The sequence below is a fragment of the Lampetra planeri genome, chromosome 4 (genome assembly GCF_965212315.1).
Source record: "Lampetra planeri chromosome 4, kcLamPlan1.2.h2, whole genome shotgun sequence".
NCBI classification, from domain to species: Eukaryota; Metazoa; Chordata; class Hyperoartia; order Petromyzontiformes; family Petromyzontidae; genus Lampetra; species Lampetra planeri.
In genome coordinates, this window is record NC_136110.1 from 15,128,933 (window position 1) to 15,155,352 (window position 26,420).

The following is a 26,420-nucleotide window of genomic DNA, read 5'->3' on the forward strand; positions in this document are numbered from 1 at the left end:
CACTGTCCCCCAGGTACCACTCGCGACCTCCTCAAAACTGGTGCGGCCGTGGCGGGGCCCCGTCGAGGTGGTCGAGGTTTTGCGGCCTCAGTGCGTTCGCATCAAATGGGGGAAGCGCCGGTGGTTTGTGCACTCCTCTAGGCTGAAACCCTTCGTTGCGGTGCGAGGCCCCACTCCACACACGCGTGGCCAAACATGTGGGGGGTCGGCCGACTCAAAGGGTCCGTCTCTGCTGCTCTCGCCTGACGTGTTGCCGGCTGTCCCGCCCCCAGGTGCACCAGGAATGACGGGCTCCCGCCCAACAACCCCTACGGGGGATGCCGAGGGTCTCGCGACATCAAGCGCAGACTCACTTCGAAATGGACAGCTGCCACCGGATGGTCCGCCATCCGGGGTTGCCCCGTGTGACGGGCCTGCGGCAAGGACGCGCGCAAGAATGCGCAGACTCTTGTGATGCACAAAAAGAAGAATTTATTTTTATTTTTTTATTTTCACGTGTATGGTTACTGTGCGCTGCGTCGGTGGTGTGCTCCTGGCACATTGTGTTGTGTTGTGTGTGTGTTGGGGGTTCCTTGCGATTTGTATATACGTTGCTTTTACGGAATTCGTATTTCTTGTTGTTGTTCTCTTCGCGTTATGTTGAAAAATAGTGAGGCACACGCGCGGTCAGGGGGTAAATGCGCTTTTATTGTCGTTTTTTTTGTATGTTGGCAGCCGGGACGGCTGCAAGCTATGCGGGGGGGGGGTGATGTAGGGGTGTTAGAGAGAGAGCCGTTATGCATGGCAGCTTATGGGAAACAAACACAGTGGGCGGAGCTACGTGAGTGCACGGGGGGGGTGCTCTCAACGACGTCCGCACCAGGCAGCCCGGGGCCCCACCCCTCAGCGGGGGTGGAGTATAAAGGGGGATGTGTCAGAGGGCTCAGGGCAGAATGTTAAAGCTAAACCAGTGAAGACCGAAGATCGTCTAGCTAGAGCCCTGGACTCCCCTGGGACGCCGCCCTTGTCAGGGCCGCGCAGGACCGAGCAGGACCGAGCCAGCGGCGTGGTCCCGAGAACCAGAGCTAGTGCACTGGGACTCCGGGTACCGTAGCCCGACTTACCAGTGTCGGGCCAGACAGCCTCCCCTAGCCCGTTAGTGGAGGACTAGGAGGTAGGTCAGAGATAGCTAGCAGTGTTTTCCCAGCTAGCCGGGTGAGGGGGCCGATACCCCCTCTAGTATTGTATGTCCACAGTTGTGACTACTTGTACGGAATAAATACGTGTGCCTCACCAACGGTGTCCAAGAGTCATCAACGGTACTTCATATGTGTTGGGTTATGAAATTTTGATAAAAATAATAAAAATTAATAATTTTCCAAAAAATGCGCAAATCGCATGAATTATGTTAATGTGTGTATTGATATGCATAAATAATTATAATGTGTGTGAGCATATGCATAAATTATGATAATCACGGAGATAATCGTAGTAATTTATGCAGAAGGTTGCGATTATGTTAATGTGTGCAGTTATGATAATTAGGCTCAGCTTCGTTTATCCAGTGTTATATCAATCAGGATAACACGATTATCATCGATTAAACGTTTATCGATTATCTTAGTGTGTTTATGTTATTTTAGGTCTCCATTTTCATATCTCATCGCAGGATACAGTACTCAAGAATAAGACAGTTTTGCATGGACTTGGAAGGAACACTCGATATGCTCCTGTGATAACAATTTTATTCTAACAAGCATGTGACATTCTATCATGCAGGTCAAACATGCGTCAATAATTCATGAGCAAGATTATGCAATTAACGAAAATGGATAACTAAAAATACTTCTTCATTTGCGAGACTATGCATTTAACTAAATTGAATAACCAAACTCTTATGCATTTGCGAGATTATGCATTTGACTAATATGAATAGCTAAAACTCTTATGCAATTACGAGATTATGCATTTGACTAAAATGAATGAATAAACACTTATGCATTTGCGAGACTATGCATTTAACTAAATTGAATAACCAAACTCTTATGCATTTACGAGATTATGCATTTGACTAAACTGAATTAATAAACACTTATGCATTTGCGAGACTCTGCATTTACTAAATTGAATAACTCAAAACTCTTATGCATTTGCGAGATTATGCATTTAACTAATATGAATGAATAAGCACTTATGCATTTGCGATATTATGCATTTAACGAACTGAATGACTAAAAACCCTCCTAACAATCGTAACCTCTACCTTTCCACCAGGCATCTCATTAGTTCCCCCATGTATCGATCACAATCGGCGACTGGCCGAGTTTGAAAACAAGCATGACACACTTCATATGGCGGTAATAAAAGCACTTATTGTATCCCAGAGGCGAAAGTATATGTCAATAGATTCATCGGCAAGTATAAAATCCTTTTAACGGAATGTTTGAGATCATGGTGGGTGAGGGCGTGTTTGGTGGTGTGAGAGCGAATCTGGCTCTTTTAATTAATGCTTCGGCGAGACTCTATGACAAAGGAAACTGGTTTGACAAGATATTCTCTCTCTGTGTACGGTCGATTCGTAATGAGGATTTCGAGAGGTTGAGTTTGCCTTGACGAGTCTATTGATCGCCTATGTGATGAGCGGAACAAGGGAAAGGCACGGAAAACAACCTCACTCTTATAACTCGATGGGCTACGATTCCTCATGGCCAGCTGATGGTTCATGTAATTGATAATCAGTCTTCCGATAATTGTGTAGGGTTGAAATGATGGTAAGGACGAAATAGATAGTCTCACAGGGGGGTGGGCGTCGACGCGAGCGCGTGTGAGCCTATGTGAGAGAAGTTGTGGGTACGAACGACTTTCGGAGAAGGGCCCTCTGGCTGGCGCGGCTGCGGTGATCGGCTGCTTCCGACTCCTCCCTCGGCTGAGCCCGTACGAAGATTGACGGCGCGGCTGCGCTCGTTTGCGTGGTCAGGCGAGCACCTCGGCGTGGTGGCGGCAAGGGAGCTGGCTCGTTCACTCGTGTGCGGCAGGCGAGCACCTCGGCGATGCACGTCAAGGCGATGCACGTCGCCACCCCATGAGCCTCGTCCTTCTGGATGATGAGGAGAGATGGCTGTAGCCCTGGAGATCTCTGGTGGGGGCCTTAGCCCGGAGACGAGATGAGATGTAGGCCGGAGCTCGTGAAGATCTGTGGTGGAGCCGGAGCCCTTGACGAGATGGGGCCCAGAGCCCCTGACGATCTGTGGTGGGGGCCGTGGCCCGGAGACGAGATGGGGGCCAGAGCCCCTGACGAGATGGTTTGAATGGATTTTTCCTCGGCTTATATCGGGAAATTCCACTCAAACCATCTCATCAGGGGCTCTGGCCCCCATCTCGTCTCCGGGCCACGGCCCCCACCACAGATCGTCAGGGGCTCTGGGCCCCATCTCGTCAAGGGCTCCGGCTCCACCACAGATCTTCACGAGCTCCGGCCTACATCTCATCTCGTCTCCGGGCTAAGGCCCCCACCAGAGATCTCCAGGGCTACAGCCATCTCTCCTCGTCATCCAGAAGGACGAGGCTCGTGGGGTGGCGACGTGCATCGCCTTGACGTGCATCGCCGAGGTGCTCGCCTGCCGCACACGAGTGAACGAGCCAGCTCCCTTGCCGCCACCACGCCGAGGTGCTCGCCTGACCATGCAAACGAGCGCAGCCGCGCCGTCAATCTTCGTACAGGCTCAGCCGAGGGAGGAGTCGGAAGCAGCCGATCACCGCAGCCGCGCCAGCCAGAGGGCCCTTCTCCGAAAGTCGTTCGTACCCACAACTTCCCTCACATAGGCTCACACGCGCTCGCGTCGACGCCCACCCCTCTGTGAGACTATCTATTTCGTCCTTACCATCATATCAACCCTACACAATTATCGGAAGACTGATTATCAATTACATGAACCATCAGCTGGCCATGAGGAATCGTGGCCCATCGAGTGATTAAGAGTCCGTCGGTTATAAGAGTGAGGTTGTTTTCCGTGCCTTTCCCTTGTTCCGCTCATCACATAGGCGATCAATAGACTCGTCGAGGCAAACTCAACCTCCCGAAATCCTCATTACGAATCGACCGTACACAGAGAGAGAATATCTTGTCAAACCAGTTTCCTTTGTCATAGAGTCTTGCCGAAGCATTAATTAAAACAGAGCCAGATTCCCTCTCACACCACCAAACACACCCTCACCCACCATGATCTCAAACATTCCGTTAAAAGGATTTTATACTTGCCAATGAATCTATTGACATATACTTTCGCGTCTGGGATACAATAAGTGCTTTTATTACCGCCATATGAAGTGTGTCATGCTTGTTTTCAAACTCGGCCAGTCGCCGATTGTGATCGATACATGGGGGAACTAATGAGATGCCTGGTGGAAAGGTAGAGGTTACGATTGTTAGGAGGGTTTTTAGTCATTCAGTTCGTTAAATGCATAATATCGCAAATGCATAAGTGTTTATTCATTCATATTAGTTAAATGCATAATCTCGCAAATGCATAAGAGTTTTGAGTTATTCAATTTAGTAAATGCAGAGTCTCGCAAATGCATAAGTGTTTATTCATTCATTTTAGTCAAATGCATAATCTCGCAAATGCATAAGTGTTTATTCATTCATATTAGTTAAATGCATAATCTCGCAAATGCATAAGAGTTTTGAGTTATTCAATTTAGTAAATGCATAGTCTCGCAAATGCATAAGTGTTTATTCATTCATTTTAGTCAAATGCATAATCTCGTAATTGCATAAGAGTTTTAGTTATTCATATTAGTCGAATGCATAATCTCGCAAATGCATAAGAGTTTGGTTATTCAATTTAGTTAAATGCATAGTCTCGCAAATGCATAAGTGTTTATTCATTCATTTTAGTCAAATGCATAATCTCGTAATTGCATAAGAGTTTTAGTTATTCATATTAGTCGAATGCATAATCTCACAAATGCATAAGAGTTTGGTTATTCAATTTAGTTAAATGCATAGTCTCGCAAATGAAGAAGTATTTTTAGTTATCCATTTTCGTTAATTGCATAATCTTGCTCATGAATTATTGACGCATGTTTGACCTGCATGATAGAATGTCACATGCTTGTTAGAATAAAATTGTTATCACAGAAGCATATCGAGTGTTCCTTCCAAGTCCATGCAAAACTGTCTTATTCTTGAGTACTGTATCCTGCGATGAGATATGAAAATGGAGACCTAAAATAACAAACACACTAAGATAATCGATAAACGTTTAATCGATGATAATCGTGTTATCCTGATTGATATAACACTGGATAAACGAAGCTGAGCCTAATTATCATAACTGCACACATTAACATAATCGCAACCTTCCGCATAAATTACTACGATTATCTCCGTGATTATCATAATTTATGCATATAATCACACACATTATGATAATTTATGCATATCAATACACACATTAACATAATTAATGCGATTTTCGCATTGTTCGGAAAATTATTAATTTTTATTATTTTTTATCAAAATTTCATTACCCAACACATACAACATAATGGGTGGCGTCGTCCGGGATCTCTCGCAGACAGTGTTTTGCATGGATGATGGAATGAATCACTACGTGTTAACCAGAATATCGGGATCGAACATTGCATGGTGATTGTAAACGCGCGTAAAAAAAAAAAAACGCCCTCTAAGGTTAAAACCCAGAATAGCAGGTTGAAACAGAGACAGTGGAATTAAGATAATATCGTATCGAACCAATTGCATCCTGTGATAAATGGTGTTAGAGGTACGCACTCTGAATCGGAAATAACAGAATAGCTCGAGTCAAACTGACTACACTCTGTGAGATAATTGTTATATGCACTCTGAAAGGAAATGTCAAAGTGACTCCCGCCACACTTGAGATGCTAGGATTAAGAATAATTTTTGAATGGATTACGGGGTACTGGGAACTCGTATTAAAACGTACCGATCGATCTGTTACAAAGCAGTACAGTCAGAGAGACATATGGGAAGGGAGCTGTATCGATAACACGAACACACCCCGATGGAAACTAATTGACTGGATAAAATGTAACGAAGGCGAACACGATGCAAAAACTGCAGAGAAGGCAGGACAGGACTCATGCCTTCCCACTCAGGCATACAGACAGGGATTGTGGAATGAGGAAAAATTCGGAAAGGAAACAGGAGAGAAATCGTCATCGTAAGGGAGGAGAAATCAGTGCTCGCGACACCATCGAAACTCACAGACGTTGATCCACAGAATAAATATGGAAGTAGCATTAAATGACACTCTTGGGTACGTGGACAGAGTCCAGGGACTGATCGCACAAAAGATAAAGTAAAATCGCCAGGACATGGTACACTAAGGGCAGAGGCAAAAACTGAAGGGAAATGGCAACACGAGCGACACGGCACAGAGCGCACACAAGGAAAATGCACGCCGCTTAATCACGCCCGACACAGTACAGATCAAAGTGACAGATTGCCTGATGATAACTTGTTTGATGATGACGCTGACGGCAATCAACTTTCGGAATACTTATTCAACAGTAAAACCCTTAAATTGATGGACAAGGCTCTAGTCAGAATTCCCGATTTTGACCCACACAATCAGACTATGGATATACACACACATATCGCAACAGTAGAAGAGGAGGCAATGATTAGAGGGCTGATGAGACGGGATGAAAAAGCGAGTTTGTTGAAACGAAGCTTACATAGAGAATCTATACCATGGGTAAATTCACTACCACACAAGGTTAGAAATGATTTTAAACAACTGAGCCTGGCAGTGATTCGGAAGTTTGGAGAATATTCGACACTTACTGAGGGGTTTTATGCTGTAAAATCGATGACCCAGGGCATGGACCAAGATCCACGTGACTACCTTTTACAATTTAAAAGAGCGTATTACGCAGGCGATGTGAATCAATACCACGAAGGAGATAAAATGTTCAAAATTATGTTTTTTGAATCCTTGAGCCCAGAGATTACAGAAAGGGTGAGAATGGTTTTGAATCCGGAAACCGCATCCTTACGCCGCATAGAGAGCAAGGCGTACATGGCATGGTTATACAGAGCTAAGAATCATAATTCAGGTCCAGAACACAGGGAGAAGGATAAGGAACCCAGCCTCTCAGAGAGGAAAAAAATTCACCGAGCAGTCCCACAATGCAGGGAGGAGCAAAGACACACGCACACATGGCAAAATAACCCAGAGAGAGGGGGGCACGAGAATGAGAGCGGCACAAAGGCGAACATTCAGGAGAATCGCAGGAGGGAGAGGTTCAGAGCAGAACCATATCAACACCCCATCCCACGACACACGCAAGGTCAAAATTACACACAAAGATGGCAAGATAACCATCTAGCGGGAAGGTGGTACACAGACTGCGGAGGTACGGAGGCGAACATTCAGGAGAATCGCAGAATGTGGAGGCTAAGGGCAGAATCATATCAACACCCCATGCCCCGACATACGCAAGGTCAAAATTACCCACAAAGATGGCGAAGTAACAATCCAAAAAAATTTGGCACCCAAATGGGAGAAACACTGGGCCAAAAATGTATGAGAATCGCAGGCGGGAGAGGTTCAGAGCAGAACCATATCAACACCCCATGCCATGACACACGCAAGGTCCAAATTACACACAAAGATGGCAAGATAACCATCTAGCGGGAAGGTGGTACACAGACTGCGGAGGTATGGATGCGAACATTCAGGAGAATCGCAGGATGGGAGGTCAAACACAATCGGTCCAATTCCGACCAATTCCTCCACCGGCTATACCAGGAGGGAATAGAGGAATAACACAGAATGCGGTCCAAATACGTGATGAACCACCCACAGTGATTGAGAGCGAGCAGCCCATACGCGCCACGCACGCTGAAGTTTTGTTAAACCCTGACCTCATTGGGAAATACAAGCAGGCTGCAAGTGACAGGGCGGGCAAATACCACCACGACCGGGAAACATCAAATGCATACGATGCGGTAAGAAACGCGGACAGTGCTCCCGTAAATGACGCACAAATCGAATGCAAGGACAGGGCTGAATTGAATTGTGATCGGACAGTAGATAACAGACAGCAGAGACAAAGAGCGAACACAGAGACACGCCCTGAGGAGTGCAGGCGTGAGCCTTTGAATGAAAAATATCCAAGGGAAACCAAAATTTACGTGGATCGGAGTGCTAAAATGGAGACGAATGTTCATGACATATCGGGAATGGTGTTGGAATCTAACACACTCGTAAAAACAAAGAGGGCAACATTACGAGGCACAGAATTAAATTGACACACTGACTCGGCAAATGTGCATGTAATCGCAGAGAGAGCGAATGCCACGAACCAAGTGTCAAAGTTGGTTGTGTGCGCGAATTCTGATTATGTGCAGCACAATTTTTCACCACACACTCCCACGACGCGAGAGAGTGAGAGAGGAAACTACAAAAACGAACCTGAAAACCGTGATCGAATTATCAAAGTGATAAGTGGTAAAACAGGTAACATGAGGAAGGTAACGCATAAATGCGTTCGAAACCGCTACCTAGCGTTTCCCAGGATTTAACAAAAACAAAAATGAATATTCGTCGGAGTTATGATGTATGATAACCGATGTAACGCAATATCGATGTTTAACGTGTTGTTTATTTTCTTTGCTTATTTCAAATGTAACCAGGTTAAGATCGTAATACGTGCACGCGCGTCGTAAGAAATAACCGCCGAGAGTAAGGGCGGCTGATGGGATTCATGACAAAAAAAGGGGGCATTACTTTGTTTGAAAATTCGCCAGTGGCCAAATTGACCCCTGATAATTTTCAAAAGGGCGGACTGTTGTGTATATACCCCCTTTTTATTTTTTTAATATTATTTTTTTAAAGAATTATTCTGCCAACATATATAATATCGTTTTTTTAATAGACACGCGGCAACGTGGGAACGGACACGCCCCCACACTTCCACAGATGCGCATACCTCATATCAAAAGACTAGAGGGCATGAAAGAGGGCAATAAAGGTCATAAAAACTCCCCTAATTTCACACAAGAGGAACAAGGGAGGGGGGAATTGCAGAAACATCCTTTCGTTAAAAAAAAGCATTGCAAAAAAAAACCCTTTGATAAATACAAAACCAGGCCACGAAATACATAATTATATTCTTAACAAAGGAAACAACATTGACGATAAAAAGCACAGACGGGTTTTGAACCATGTTAGATAAACAAGTTACCAACTTAGCCATGAAGATTAAGCAAACATTATCTCACTCCAATTGGGAACCAGACAACAGTCTGCACCAGAGTCGCGATTCATCAATTGTTAATTAAATACGGACATTATTTACTTTGAATAATTTCTACGCGGCCGGGCCGAAGCATCAAATAATAATTATGGCATCAGGGTCACTCCAAAACAAAATTCCTAGCCGGGATACCAAATTAAATAATCACAAGAAGTCAAATAATAAGTACGGAATTAAAGTGGATCTCCTAGGAGAATTAAGGGCGGGGAAGCCTCTCATAATCAACCAAACGCAACACCCCATGAGAAGCGAGCAACTCACGGCCATCTTTGTCTTCCCGAGAGGATCTCCACACTCACACACCAAAAGCCAGGAAATTACACCAATAAAGGTTGGGGCAATGGCTCAAAGGAAACTAACACACGACTTCGAATAAATAAATAAACACACGAACAGGGCGCTCCCACCGCAGCACGGACAGCAGGATTAGCACACGCGAGCAAATAACATTTCCATGGGAGATCGGGTCACGATGAAATACCGTGAACACGGTTACGGCATAACTCGGGTCGCTTGCAATCAACTCGCAATGGAACCAAGCAGCAAATAAGTCGCATTTCAACTTCCAAACCAAAACAACTTAAGCTGTGTGAGACAAAAGATATGATCCCCGAGCAAGGGAGGGAATAATTAAGCTCGCTTAACGCGTAGGTTTTCGCAACAAATATTATTCAGAAACAAAAACATGGATTAGAATATTTTTTTTATATATATAACTCGATGCGAACGCGGACCGTCGGTCTTTTTAATGGATAATGAGGTGGCGCCGTCGCGAGGCCCCCACCCCTCCTTCCAGAATGATTACACAGCTGATCTTCAAAGCTAATAAACACACACGGACGGACACGACACACACGGACGCACAACTTCACCCCCACAGGAAGGTTTTATGACAGCCTTTGAACAACTCGGGAAAACTGAGTGGAATTTCCCGATATAAGCCGAGGAAAAATCCATTCAAACCATCTCGTCAAGGGCTCTGGCCCCCATCTCGTCTCCGGGCCACTGCCCCCACCACAGATCGTCAGGGGCTCTGGGCCCCATCTCGTCACGGGGCGTCGGCTCCACCTCCTCTCGTCACCGCCAACGAAGAAGTTTTTCGTCATCCAGAATGAAGAGGTTCGCGGGGTAGCGACGTGCAGCAACAAGCCGAGGTCTGCACCACCTGAGAAGAATCGCTACCCTGAGTCGCCGAGCTGCGAGTGAAGCCAACAAAGACGCCAACGTCCACCCTGCCACGAACGAAGCATCGCTCCTCGTCAGAGTGACGACCAGCGAACAACCCGCAGGAAAGGCGGAGATCGCCAAGCGAGCAAAGCAGAGAGCGCGAAGCAGTGGAGAAAGCCTGATCGAACGGCTGTGAGGAGGAGGACAGCGCTATCGAATGCGCCGCGTGTTTAAAACACACACCGACCAATGGCCAGTGAGAACAGACTATACGTCCAGAGCGACGGAGAGCATCGTGCCGACTCAACAATCGTCCAGCAGTGGAGAAGCCGGGAGCTGCCACCAAGAGAGAGCAAGAGCTATCGAATGCGCAGTGTGTTTGATGCACACCAACACCCAGTGAGCACCACAAGACGTCCAGCAGCGAGGACGGGATCATCGCGCAACACGACGGCGAGCGTCGTGCAAAATCAATCGAGCAGTGGAGAAAGAGAGTCAAAACCTTCAGAACGAGCGCCGCCAAGCGCCGCCGCTCACCTCGCAGCGGAGAAAGTCTCGGCTGCAACTCGCACGGACAGAGGAATCTCCTAATCGGTCGTATTGCTCTCCACACACAGACTCAAGGAAGCACACAGGAATCTATCTTGTCAAACCGGTTTCTTTGTCCTAGAGTTTCGCCGAAGAATTAATTAAAACAGAGCCAGATTAGCTCTCCCACACACACGCCCTCACCCACCATTATATCAAACATTCCGTTAAAAGGATTTTATACTTGCCGATGAACCTATTGACATATACTTTCGCCTCTGGGATACAATAAGTGCTTTTATTACCGCCATATGAAGTGTGTCATGCTGGTTTTCAAACTCGGCCAGTCGCCGATTGTGATCGATACATGGGGGAACTAATGAGATGCCTGGTGGAAAGGTAGAGGTTACAATTGTTAGAAGTGTTTTAGTCATCCATTTTCATTAATTGCATAATCTTGGTCATGAATTATTGACGCATGTTTGACCTGCATGTTAGAATGTCATGTGTTTGTTTAGAATTAAAATTGCTTAACACCAAGTCTCGAGTGCTTCTTTCCAAGTCCATGCAAAACTGTCTTATTCTTGAGTACTGTATCCTGTGATGAGATCTGAAACTGGAGACCTAAAATATCATAACACACACTAGGATAATCGGTAAATGAATCAATGATAATCGTGTTATCCTGATTGATATAACTCTGGATAAACGAAGCTGAGCCTAATTATCATAACTGCATACATTAACATAATCGCAAGCTTCCGCATAAATTACTACGATTATATCCGTGATTATCATAATGTATGCATATAATTACTCACATTATCATAATTTATGCATATTAATACACACATTAACATAATTAATGCGCTTTGGGGCTGCTCCGTTCCTTATTCCCCGTGCTTGCGTTCGACGGTCTTTCCAGGAGTACAAGTCTATGTTGCTGACTATCGTGAGAGATGGGAGTGTTTATATTGAGAAATGACTTTCGTTAAATGTTATTAATATGTTCATTCTCTGTGGCCAGGCCTTTTTATGGATTTCATGAAAAAGAAAGGCTGTTCATGAAGATCTATCTCTACAACCCCAGGATGGTGAAAAGGTAACGATTCCTCCTGTCACTCACCCATTGATCTTCAAAACCTCACTTTATATGATTACTTTAGTTTTTTAAAGACGATCAATTTCGGCAGCCTATACCCCTGTGGAGGGCTTTACGGCACTTCATGTGTCGCCCATCGCCCCCACTGATGTCATCTTCTCCCCCCCCCCCCAATGTGTGCAAATACTAATGACTATTGTATGTAGAGTGTGTAGACATATTCCTGCAAAAAAAAATTTGGGGGGGGGGAGTGAATTTTTTTTTGGGGGGGGGGGGGGATGGTCGACAATGTTTGGAAATCTGTTGGATCAACTTTTTACCCCCCACATCTGGGGGGGGGGGGGGGGAGGGGGCATTTTCTATAACTTTTTGATTCAGGCTTTCGGAAAGGCTCTTATAATTTAGTTGACGGACAAACGGAATGCTGGACTTTTGTAATATAAGAGCCTTTTAGAATCCTACTGGGTGATTTACTCTGATCTGGAAAATGGCACCAGAAATCCACCACATCACCACTTTAATGTGCCCAGCTTGCACAGGAAGTAAAAATTTCTCTCCGTGGGAAGTGGTCGGGAGGAGAGGTGAGGGGTGGACGGAGGAGGGGAGGGTTGGAGAAGTCTCGGGGGGGGGGGGGGGGGAGACTAAGGCAGGAGGACGACGGGAAAGGAGAGAATGGGTGTCTGGGCCTCGCTGTGCGCTCCATTGCTCCACTATCCGAGTAGTTAACCTCACATTCAATAAACCTTCAGAGCCAGGGTGAACATCCAACACTAAACGTATTTAATGAATAGAATGAGGTAAAACTGATGAAAAAACACAGCACAGAATGCAGCATCTGTTAAAACTTGCAATATCGATACAATGAATAACACAAGGAGCATCATAACATTGTCTTAGATAACATGAAACTCAACAATAGGTCCTGGATAGACCAGGTGCCTACATTAGCACTGAATAGCTATACAAGACAACATGCCAATGTGTTAAATAAGGTCACATTGTGTAATCACCATACTGCAGCCTAAATGTACAATGCTGCACATAACACTGAACTGTGGATGAGATACTTCTTCATCCTTGCTCTCAAGATCACATTAAAGTTACATGGGTACAAGTTTGGCTCGACTACAAATAACATTCACAATAATGCAAGTGGCAGGCTTCGTTGTAAACTAGGCCTCATATTTATCATAACAATTAACAGCATTATAAGGGGATTTACAGCATTATGCCGGCAATCCTAACATGAACAGCATTCCCAGTATTATAAGAACATAAACGAACTTACAGACAATGCTTCTTAAAGTCCCACAATGAACAGATGCACCTGTCTTCACTGAGATGCTATTTGTGCCTCGATTTTGTACTCTGTGTTATGGCTGACACCCTTTCGCATGGCTTAGAGAATCTTAAATCGTAACTTCCTGGTCACGTGACCAAACTCAACACCATATCAGGAAATTCCTGTGTAAGCACACCCCCATACCTGCCGTGAGGCAGAACACTCCCTGTCTGGTATCTAAGAGAAACCACTATTTATTTTCCTATCTCATAAACAAATGTACAACAAACTTAAACGAGTAAACTTGCGACACCTTGCTTCGTTAATGACTATAGTAGTATCTACCTACTCGATAGTAACTACTGACTCTATAATAGTATCCATTGACTATAGTAGTAACTACTAACACTAAAGTAGCATATACTGACTCTATAGTAGTATCTACTTACTGTAGAAGTATTTACTTACTGTAGAAGTATTTACTGACCATAGTATCTACGGACTCTACAGTAGTATCTAATGATTATAGTAGTATCTACTGAATTTATAGTCGTATCTATTGACTGTAGCAATTTTTTTGACCATAGTGGTATCTTCTGACTGCAGTAGAATCTACTGACTCCGTTGTAGTATCTGCCGACTCTATAGTAGTATCAACCAACTCTATAGTAGTAAATACTCACTCTATAGTAGTATCCAATAATTATAGTAGTATCTGTTGAATCAATCGTCATATCTATTTAATGTAGAAGTATTACTGACCATAGTAGTATCTACTAACTCTACAATAGTATCTACTGTCTCTATAGTAGTATCTACTGACTGTAGTAGTATCTACTGACTGTATAGTAGTATCTACTGATTGTAGCAGTATTTACTGACCGTAGTGGTTTCTACTGACTGCAGTAGTATCTACCGACGCTATTGTAGCATCTACTGACTCTATAGTAGTTACTAATGTTGATATTAGTATCCACTGACTATAGTAGTAACTACTAATGCTACAGTAGTATCTACTGACTCTATGGTAGTATCTACTGACTGTAGTAGTATTTACTGACCATGGTAGTATCTACTAACTCTAAAGTAATATCTACTGACTCTATAGTAGTATCTACTGACTGTATAGTAGGATCTACTGACTAGCAGTATTTACTGACCATAGTGGTACCTACTGACTACATTAGTATCTACCGACTCAATAGTAGTATCTGCTAATTCTGTAATAGTATCAACCATCTCTATAGTAGAATATACTGACTCTGCAGTAGTTTCTAATGACTATAGTATCTACTGAATCTATAGTCGTATCTATCTATCTATCTTCTTTTTTATCTTCTTCTTCTTTCTTTTATATATAAAAGTCTCCGCGCTCGCGCTTGCGGGGGATTTGGCTCGCGGACAGTGGGCTTCGCGTAGACATTTTTTTAACAGGCAGCACGCCCTAAGCCCCGCGGTGGGAATAGGCTATTCCGTTTTCCCATCCCTAAACTTTAAAGTAGTTTAATTAACACATTTGTGCCGTTTATATTATTCATTATTTACTTATTGCACGACATCGACCGTACCAAATCACGACAATTGCATGGGGGGGGCGGACCCTGCCAAGTCATGCGCGTTCACTCCACCTCACGGGAGACATTTTATTTTACGCGTTTAACATGGAATAAATATCCACATCACGCTGCCGATTTCTCTTCACAGTGTCACGTCGTCTTTCCCCCCCTCCCCCACCACACTGCGTGCAGTTATTGCTATAAAGCCCTTACATATTAATTTAATATTATGACAACGTTAATTTTAGAACTTTCGTGACTGCAGGAATTATTATTTGGTTCTTTCGGTTAAGTCACGTCTAAAGATAAAATAATAAATTAAATAATAGAATACGACGTTTCGATTGCAACACAAGCAATCATCATCAGGTATAATGAAATAGCGACATAATATCTAACCAGAAAACTATAGACAGACATATTAGCAGACAGATATCACAAGATACATACATCGCGAGAGCAACACAGGTGACAGAGAGGGGTGATCGTCTCTGTGGGGTGGCCTTAAATAGACAGAGGGGGGGCGGAGGCAGAGAGAGGGAGGGGGGTTAGAAAAAATTAGCATATCAATGAGTGGTCCAAAAGAAAACGTGGTGCTGCGAGTACGATGGCACAGCAAGCAAGCCTGAAAATCAGGAGAAAGACACACTAAAATTAAATAACCTAGTAAAATATCGAAATGTAATGTAATACAACACAGAGGGTCGGTCAACACACAATTAACGCATAGCCTGGTTGATTACGTATTTCAAAGATTGCTAAGTTAGAATTTAAGTATGAACATTCTAAAGAGGACACAGGCAGAGAAAACAAGTCGCCAGAGAAAGAGAAAAAAGATAAGCTTAAAAACTTCCCCGTAGAAGTGGTTCAATCTTAATTTTAGAACTTTCGTGACTGCAGGAATTATTATTTGGTTCTTTCGGTTAAGTCACGTCTAAAGATAAAATAATAAATTAAATAATAGAATACGACGTTTCGATTGCAACACAAGCAATCATCATCAGGTATAATGAAATAGCGACATAATATCTAACCAGAAAACTATAGACAGACATATTAGCAGACAGATATCACAAGATACATACATCGCGAGAGCAACACAGGTGACAGAGAGGGGTGATCGTCTCTGTGGGGTGGCCTTAAATAGACAGAGGGGGGGCGGAGGCAGAGAGAGGGAGGGGGGTTAGAAAAAATTAGCATATCAATGAGTGGTCCAAAAGAAAACGTGGTGCTGCGAGTACGATGGCACAGCAAGCAAGCCTGAAAATCAGGAGAAAGACACACTAAAATTAAATAACCTAGTAAAATATCGAAATGTAATGTAATACAACACAGAGGGTCGGTCAACACACAATTAACGCATAGCCTGGTTGATTACGTATTTCAAAGATTGCTAAGTTAGAATTTAAGTGTGAACATTCTAAAGAGGACACAGGCAGAGAAAACAAGTCGCCAGAGAGAGAGAAAAAAGATAAGCTTAAAACTTCCCCGTAGAAGTGGTTCAATCTTAATTTTAGAACTTTCGTGACTGCAGGAATTATTATTTGGTTCTTTCGGTTAAGTCACGTCTAAAGATAAAGACGTGTGTTGCTCTCGCGATGTATGTATCTTGTGATATCTGTCTGCTAATATGTCTGTCTATAGTTTTCTGGTTAGATATTATGTCGCTATTTCATTATACCTGATGATGATTGCTTGTGTTGCAATCGAAACGTCGTATTCTATTATTTAATTTATTATTTTATCTTTAGACGTGACTTAACCGAAAGAACCAAATAATAATTCCTGCAGTCACGAAAGTTCTAAAATTAAGATTGAACCACTTCTACGGGGAAGTTTTAAGCTTATCTTTTTTCTCTCTCTCTGGCGACTTGTTTTCTCTGCCTGTGTCCTCTTTAGAATGTTCACACTTAAATTCTAACTTAGCAATCTTTGAAATACGTAATCAACCAGGCTATGCGTTAATTGTGTGTTGACCGACCCTCTGTGTTGTATTACATTACATTTCGATATTTTACTAGGTTATTTAATTTTAGTGTGTCTTTCTCCTGATTTTCAGGCTTGCTTGCTGTGCCATCGTACTCGCAGCACCACGTTTTCTTTTGGACCACTCATTGATATGCTAATTTTTTCTAACCCCCCTCCCTCTCTCTGCCTCCGCCCCCCCTCTGTCTATTTAAGGCCACCCCACAGAGACGATCACCCCTCTCTGTCACCTGTGTTGCTCTCGCGATGTATGTATCTTGTGATATCTGTCTGCTAATATGTCTGTCTATAGTTTTCTGGTTAGATATTATGTCGCTATTTCATTATACCTGATGATGATTGCTTGTGTTGCAATCGAAACGTCGTATTCTATTATTTAATTTATTATTTTATCTTTAGACGTGACTTAACCGAAAGAACCAAATAATAATTCCTGCAGTCACGAAAGTTCTAAAATTAAGATTGAACCACTTCTACGGGGAAGTTTTAAGCTTATCTTTTTTCTCTCTCTCTGGCGACTTGTTTTCTCTGCCTGTGTCCTCTTTAGAATGTTCACACTTAAATTCTAACTTAGCAATCTTTGAAATACGTAATCAACCAGGCTATGCGTTAATTGTGTGTTGACCGACCCTCTGTGTTGTATTACATTACATTTCGATATTTTACTAGGTTATTTAATATTAGTGTGTCTTTCTCCTGATTTTCAGGCTTGCTTGCTGTGCCATCGTACTCGCAGCACCACGTTTTCTTTTGGACCACTCATTGATATGCTAATTTTTTCTAACCCCCCTCCCTCTCTCTGCCTCCGCCCCCCCTCTGTCTATTTAAGGCCACCCCACAGAGACGATCACCCCTCTCTGTCACCTGTGTTGCTCTCGCGATGTATGTATCTTGTGATATCTGTCTGCTAATATGTCTGTCTATAGTTTTCTGGTTAGATATTATGTCGCTATTTCATTATACCTGATGATGATTGCTTGTGTTGCAATCGAAACGTCGTATTCTATTATTTAATTTATTATTTTATCTTTAGACGTGACTTAACCGAAAGAACCAAATAATAATTCCTGCAGTCACGAAAGTTCTAAAATTAAGATTGAACCACTTCTACGGGGAAGTTTTAAGCTTATCTTTTTTCTCTCTCTCTGGCGACTTGTTTTCTCTGCCTGTGTCCTCTTTAGAATGTTCACACTTAAATTCTAACTTAGCAATCTTTGAAATACGTAATCAACCAGGCTATGCGTTAATTGTGTGTTGACCGACCCTCTGTGTTGTATTACATTACATTTCGATATTTTACTAGGTTATTTAATTTTAGTGTGTCTTTCTCCTGATTTTCAGGTTTGCTTGCTGTGCCATCGTACTCGCAGCACCACGTTTTCTTTTGGACCACTCATTGATATGCTAATTTTTTCTAACCCCCCTCCCTCTCTCTGCCTCCGCCCCCCCTCTGTCTATTTAAGGCCACCCCACAGAGACGATCACCCCTCTCTGTCACCTGTGTTGCTCTCGCGATGTATGTATCTTGTGATATCTGTCTGCTAATATGTCTGTCTATAGTTTTCTGGTTAGATATTATGTCGCTATTTCATTATACCTGATGATGATTGCTTGTGTTGCAATCGAAACGTCGTATTCTATTATTTAATTTATTATTTTATCTTTAGACGTGACTTAACCGAAAGAACCAAATAATAATTCCTGCAGTCACGAAAGTTCTGAAATTAAGATTGAACCACTTCTACGGGGAAGTTTTAAGCTTATCTTTTTTCTCTCTCTCTGGCGACTTGTTTTCTCTGCCTGTGTCCTCTTTAGAATGTTCACACTTAAATTCTAACTTAGAAATCTTTGAAATACGTAATCAACCAGGCTATGCGTTAATTGTGTGTTGACCGACCCTCTGTGTTGTATTACATTACATTTCGATATTTTACTAGGTTATTTAATTTTAGTGTGTCTTTCTCCTGATTTTCAGGCTTGCTTGCTGTGCCATCGTACTCGCAGCACCACGTTTTCTTTTGGACCACTCATTGATATGCTAATTTTTTCTAACCCCCCTCCCTCTCTCTGCCTCCGCCCCCCCTCTGTCTATTTAAGGCCACCCCACAGAGACGATCACCCCTCTCTGTCACCTGTGTTGCTCTCGCGATGTATGTATCTTGTGATATCTGTCTGCTAATATGTCTGTCTATAGTTTTCTGGTAAGATATTATGTCGCTATTTCATTATACCTGATGATGATTGCTTGTGTTGCAATCGAAACGTCGTATTCTATTATTTAATTTATTATTTTATCTTTAGACGTGACTTAACCGAAAGAACCAAATAATAATTCCTGCAGTCACGAAAGTTCTAAAATTAAGATTGAACCACTTCTACGGGGAAGTTTTAAGCTTATCTTTTTTCTCTCTCTCTGGCGACTTGTTTTCTCTGCCTGTGTCCTCTTTAGAATGTTCACACTTAAATTCTAACTTAGCAATCTTTGAAATACGTAATCAACCAGGCTATGCGTTAATTGTGTGTTGACCGACCCTCTGTGTTGTATTACATTACATTTCGATATTTTACTAGGTTATTTAATTTTAGTGTGTCTTTCTCCTGATTTTCAGGTTTGCTTGCTGTGCCATCGTACTCGCAGCACCACGTTTTCTTTTGGACCACTCATTGATATGCTAATTTTTTCTAACCCCCCTCCCTCTCTCTGCCTCCGCCCCCCCTCTGTCTATTTAAGGCCACCCCACAGAGACGATCACCCCTCTCTGTCACCTGTGTTGCTCTCGCGATGTATGTATCTTGTGATATCTGTCTGCTAATATGTCTGTCTATAGTTTTCTGGTTAGATATTATGTCGCTATTTCATTATACCTGATGATGATTGCTTGTGTTGCAATCGAAACGTCGTATTCTATTATTTAATTTATTATTTTATCTTTAGACGTGACTTAACCGAAAGAACCAAATAATAATTCCTGCAGTCACGAAAGTTCTGAAATTAAGATTGAACCACTTCTACGGGGAAGTTTTAAGCTTATCTTTTTTCTCTCTCTCTGGCGACTTGTTTTCTCTGCCTGTGTCCTCTTTAGAATGTTCACACTTAAATTCTAACTTAGAAATCTTTGAAATACGTAATCAACCAGGCTATGCGTTAATTGTGTGTTGACCGACCCTCTTTGTTGTATTACATTACATTTCGATATTTTACTAGGTTATTTAATTTTAGTGTGTCTTTCTCCTGATTTTCAGGCTTGCTTGCTGTGCCATCGTACTCGCAGCACCACGTTTTCTTTTGGACCACTCATTGATATGCTAATTTTTTCTAACCCCCCTCCCTCTCTCTGCCTCCGCCCCCCCTCTGTCTATTTAAGGCCACCCCACAGAGACGATCACCCCTCTCTGTCACCTGTGTTGCTCTCGCGATGTATGTATCTTGTGATATCTGTCTGCTAATATGTCTGTCTATAGTTTTCTGGTTAGATATTATGTCGCTATTTCATTATACCTGATGATGATTGCTTGTGTTGCAATCGAAACGTCGTATTCTATTATTTAATTTATTATTTTATCTTTAGACGTGACTTAACCAAAAGAACCAAATAATAATTATGACAACGTTTACATGGTATTATTCTGCCTCGGGCGGGGGGATGGTGGGGAAGGGTAGCGGCCCAGCTCGCAGCCTGGCAACGTCTCACCTCCTCTGGCTTGCCAATCTAGGCGAGGCCGCGGGCTCTGCACGGGACGACGCGTCACCAAGCCAATGTAAAGTACAATTTTCTTGCATCTTTCGCAAAGAACTGAGGTTTATTGTTTACTATTATTAAACAAATAATTTTACAAATATTACAATAATAATGTTTGTGTGCAGAAACTACATGTATGTCCCTAAAGTCGATGTCTGTGTGTGTGAGTCCATATGTCTTTGTGTGCGTGTAAGTCGATGGGTTTCTATGTGTGTGGGTCCATGTCTGTGTGTGAGTCCATGTGTGTCTGTCTTTTTCAAACGGACAACGCCCCTTGTGTGTGTGTGTTGTACGTACAAGTGTTTGTGTGTCAATTCATTTGTGTGCGTATCAGTCGCTGTGTGTGTGTTAGTCCACGTGTGTGTAAGTCCATACGTGTGTGTTTCACTCGATGTGTGTGTGTCTAAGTTAATGCGTGTGTGTGTGAGTCGATGTGTGTGTGTTAATCTACATGTGTGTATCTAAAGTAGATGTCTGTGTGTCACAGTACATATGTCTATGTGTGTGTAGGGCAATGTGTGTGTCAGTCTATGTATGTGTGTGTAAGTCCATGTGTGTGTGTCTTAGTCGATATGTGTGTGTGTAAGTACATGTGTGTTTACGTCAATGTGTGTGTGAGTCCACGTATGTCTGTGTGTGAGCCAATGTGTGTGTGTGAGTCGTTGTATGTGTGTCAGTCTATGTATGTGTGTGTAACTCCATGTGTGTGTATCTAAAGTGCATGTCTATGCGTGTGTCAGTCCATATGTGTGTATGTGTTAATCCATGTGTTTGTGTGTGTCAGTCGATATGTCTGTGTGTGTTAGTCCATGGGCGTCTGTGTTAGTCGCTTTGTGTGCATGGCTCCATGTCAGTCAGTGTATGTACATTTCTTTGCGTGTCTGTAGGTCCGTGTGTGTGAGTGAATGTATGTGCTTTATTGACCTGTTCAAGGCCTATGATACCATCAGTAGGCCTGGCTTCTGGGTTGTTTTTCATGCTTTCGGAGTCCCTCAAACTTTGCTCACGATCCTTAAGGACCTTCATGATGGTGAGCGGCCCCGCGTCAAACTACGTGGCCGTCAGTCAGAGCCATTCCTTCTACACCTTGGGGTGTGACAGGGATGTCCTCTGGCTCCACATTATTTAACATATCTTTTGACCACGTAGTTCGTGAAGCCTTCAATGGCTGTACCCGATGAATTACCATAAGGTACAGATACAATGGGAGGCTGATCGATGCCCGGGTGCGGTCAACGGATGCCTCCCTATTGCTCAACCATGTTATGTATGCCGATGCTCTGGTGATTGCTGCTCACTGCTGCTGAACCTGGAGCTTGCCACTAAGAGGTGGGGCCTTACCATCAGCCCCACCAAAACTAAGCACCTGCCTGGGTATTTTGTACCATCGATCAATCCACCCCCACAGCTCACAATTCGTGATGTGCCAGTTTTGGAGAGATTGCCGAGATTCCCATACCTGGCCAGTGTGCTCATGACCGGCTCCGGTTTAACAGCAGAGGTCTCACTTCAAATCAGTCGAGCGCCATTATCTTTTCATCGGCTGCGTTACGCTGTGTGGAAGCTACCTGGTCTGTCGCTCCGCACGAAGCGTCAGGTCTTCTTGGCCACGGTAATTCCCTCCCTTCTATACGCTTGCGAAACGTGCATCCCCCTAATGGAACATCTTCGCCGGTTAGAAACATCCATCCTGGGTTTAACCATATATGTGTGTGTGTGCGTCTACGTCGATGTGTTTCTATGTGTGTGGGTCAATGTCTGTGTGTAAGCCCATGTGTGTGTCTGCCTTTTTCGCCCGAGCAACGCCGGGTACTTACCGCTAGTCTTCTTCTCTTCTCTTCTTACCTATAAACGTCACTTTTTACAGGTAGGAACAATGTTACACACTGCCCACCAGGGATGTATTGTCTGTCTGTCTGTCTGTTGTGCATAAATAAATATATAATACACACAGCTCTTTGATTGGTGGAGACCTTACAAACAGCTCTTTGATTGGTGGAGACCTACTGCCAGGTACGGAGAGGGGAGGTGCCTAAGGGAGGAGGGTCAGGGGAGGGGCTTAAGGGAGGGGGGGTCAGGGGAGGGGCCTAAGGATATGGGGGGTTGGTCAGGGGAGGGGCCAAAGGGAGGGGGGTAATGGGAGGTGCCTAAGCAAGGGGGAGGGGCCGATAGTTAAGGGGGCTGGCTACCTGGCTGGCTGCCTGGCTACCTCAAGTCAAGTTTTCTTTTATACAGGTAGGAACAACAGGTTCCACACTCCCCACCAGGGATTATTTGTCTGTCTGTCGTGCATGAATGCACTGTCCAACCAAGTTCCTACCTGCCCACTCCAAAGGAACGTGTTGTCTGTCTGTCTGTCCGTCTCTCTGTCTGTCTGTCTGTGTACGCTCGCTTGCGAGGGATTTGGCGCTCGGGCTGTGGGGTTTAGGACGAAAAAATTTGCCGGGAGGCATGTCCCGTGCCCCGCGGTGGGAATAGGCATTTCCGTTTTTTCGTCCGTCGCCTTTAAAGTGGTCCGATTATTGATTTAGTGCGATTTCTCTTTATTTATTTAATTACTATTGCCGGCCGGCACGTGACAAAGCACACCGTTGCGCATGCGCGAGACGCCGTCGCTGCGGGGTGGACGCCATTTTTAATTCCCGTAAAAAATATGCACACGCATTAACACGCGACGCTGAGGTAAATTCATCAAAGTTTCACGTCCTCTTCACTCCCCCCCCACCCCAATTTGTGCAATTACTATTATAGGGTCGGTAGATAATACAATTATAGCGATTAGACAGTATTATTCTAGCGCGAGGGGGGGTAGCGGCCCAGCACCCAGCCTCGGCCGCCTGGGCAATCTAGGCGAGACCAGAGGCTCTGCACGGTAGTAGGCCTCGACACGCCACTCTTTGTCAGGCAAAGACTTTGTGCTATAAACTCGATACACCCAGCGTTGCCCGGGGGAAAAATACATTTAACATCTTCTGAAAACTTTAAAACATAACATACCAACGAAAATACAACTGTGTAATTAAAATTTTTAAACCGACCGTGCCAAGAATCGATTCCCTGAATCTCGCAAACGAATCGAAGGTTGTAGATTCATTTAGAATCGGCTTGTTCCTGTTTAATATAAGTTGGATATAGAGTTGATATAAACTGCTACGAATGGGAAATATCCGGCGTTGACCGGGGCAAAAATATAATTAAAAACTCCTGAAAACTTTAAAACATAACATACCAATGAAAAGAAAACTCTGTAATTAAAAATGTAAACCTCCAGCGCGCCAAGAATCGATTATTTGAATCGCGCAAAGGAATCATTGAAGGTTGTAGATTACTTTAGAATCGGCCTATTCCCGTTTTAAAACTGCATGTCGCCAAGTTTGCTTAACATTTCCAACAGACACACACATTCACACATTTAGCTTTTACATTTAACATACAAAACGTCAGCATGTACTGCTGTCATCATAGGCAAAAATATATACACCCTCACCACTCTCTCTCACCACTCACCCTCACCACTCACCATCACCACTCACTATCACTCACTATCACTCACCACTCACCCTCACCACTCACCCTCACCACTCACTCACCCTCACTACTCACTACTCACCCTCACCACCACTACTCACCCTCACCACTCTCCCTCCCCACTCTCCCTCACCACTCTCCCTCAACACTCTCCCTCACCACTCTCCCTCACCACTCTCTCTCACCACTCACCCTTCTCCCTCAACACTCACGCTCATCCTCACCAATCATCCTTGCCCTCACCACCACCACTCACCCTCACCACTCATACTCACCCTCGCCACCACCACTCACCCTCAACACTCACCCTCACCACCACCACTCACCCTCACCACTCACCCTCACCACCACCACTCACCCTCACCTCTCACTCACCCTCAACACTCACCCTCACCACTCACCACTCACCCTCACCACTCACCCTCACCACTCACTCACCACTCACTCTCACCACTCACCCTCACCACCACCACTCACCCTCACCACTCACCCTCACCACTCACTCTCACCACTCACTTTCACCACTCACCCTGACCACTCACTCTCACCACTCACCCTCACCACTCACTCTCACCGCTCACCACTCACACTCACCACTCACACTCACCACTCACACTCACCACTCACACTCACCACCTCACCACTCACCATCTCACCACTCATCACTCACCACTCACACTCACCACAGACCCCTCACCACTCACCCTCACCACTCACCACTCACCCCTCTCCCTCACCACTCAACCTCACCACTCACCCCTCTTCCTCACCACTCACCCTCACCACTCTTCCTCACCACTCTTCCTCACCACTCTTCCTCACTCCTCACCACTCACGCTCACCACTCACCCTCACCACTCACTACTCACTGATCACCACTCACCACTCACTACTCACCCTCACCATCACTACTCACCCTCACCACTTTCCCTCACGCTCACCATTCACCCCTTTCCCTCACCACTCATGCTCACCACTCACCCTCACCAACCATCCTCACCCTCACCACCACCACTCTCCCTCACCACTCACCACTCACCCTCACCTTAACCACTCACCCTCACCACTCACCCTCACCTCTCACCCTCACCACTCACCCTCTCCACTCACCCTCAGCACTCACCACTCACCCTCCCCTTCACCACTCACCCTCACCACTCACCCTCACCACTCACCCCTCACTACTCACCACTCACCCTCACCACTCACCCTCACCACTCACCGCTCTCCCTCACCACTCACCACTCACCCTCACCACTCACCATCACTGTGGTGGTGGTACATGCTATCATGACAGTAGTACAAGCTGACGTTTTGTATGTGTAATGTCAAAAGCTAAATTAGTGAATGTGTGTGTCTGTAAGAAATGTTAAGCATACTTAGCGACACGTAAGCAAGTTTTTTGAAAACGGGAATAGGGTGAGTGGTGGTGGTGAGGGTGAGTGTTGAGGGTGAGTGGTGAGTGGTTAGGGTGAGTAGTGAGGGTGAGTAGTGAGGGTGAGTGGTGAGCGTGAGTGGTGAGGGTGAGTGGTGAGGGTGAGTGGTGAGGGAGAGTGGTGAGGGTGAGTGGTGAGAGTGAGTGGTGAGGCTGAATGGTGAGTTGAATGGTGAGAGTGAGTGGTGAGGGAGAGTGGGGAGTGGTGAGGGTGAGTGGTGAGGGTTAGTGGTGAGGGTGAGTGGTGAGGGTGAGTGGTGATTGGTGAGGGTGAATGGTGAGGGTGAATGGTGATGGTGAGTGGTGAGGGTGAGTGGTGAGGGAGATTAGTGAGTGGTGAGTTGTGAAGGTGAATGGTGAGGGTGAGTGGTGAGTAGTGAGTGTGAGTGGTGAGGATGAGTGGTGAGGGTGAGCTGTGAGTTGTGAATGGTGAGGGTGAGTGGTGAGTACAGTCAATATGCACTGCTGTAATCATAGCAGGTACCACCACCACAGTATGTACTGCTCTCATCAGAGCAGGTACCACCACCACAGTATGTACTGCTGTCGTCATAGCAGGTTCCACCACACTCGGTATGTACTGCTGTCATCATAGCAGGTACCACCACCACAATATGTACTCCTCTCATCATAGCAGATACCACCACAATTTGCACTGCTGTAATCATAGCAGGTACCACCAGTCAGTTTGCACAGCTGTAATCATAGCAAGTACCACCACAGCAGTATGCACTGCTGTAATCATAGCAGGTACCAACACAGTATGTACTGCTGTAATAATAGCAGGTACCACCAGTCAGTATGCACT

General features: G+C 44.5%; 1 protein-coding gene across 1 annotated transcript in view; it reads left to right on the top strand.

Moving 5' to 3' along the window:
• The first annotated feature begins 4,681 nt into the window (after nt 1-4,681).
• The window catches only part of LOC144717746 (DNA polymerase zeta catalytic subunit-like), a 70,271-nt gene continuing 48,532 nt past the window's right edge, over nt 4,682-26,420 (top strand). Inside the window, exon 1 of the mRNA XM_078593369.1 lies at nt 4,682-12,085. Coding sequence (XP_078449495.1) covers nt 11,979-12,085 — 107 coding nt within the window. The 5' untranslated portion in view covers nt 4,682-11,978. The remainder of the gene's footprint in view (nt 12,086-26,420) is intronic.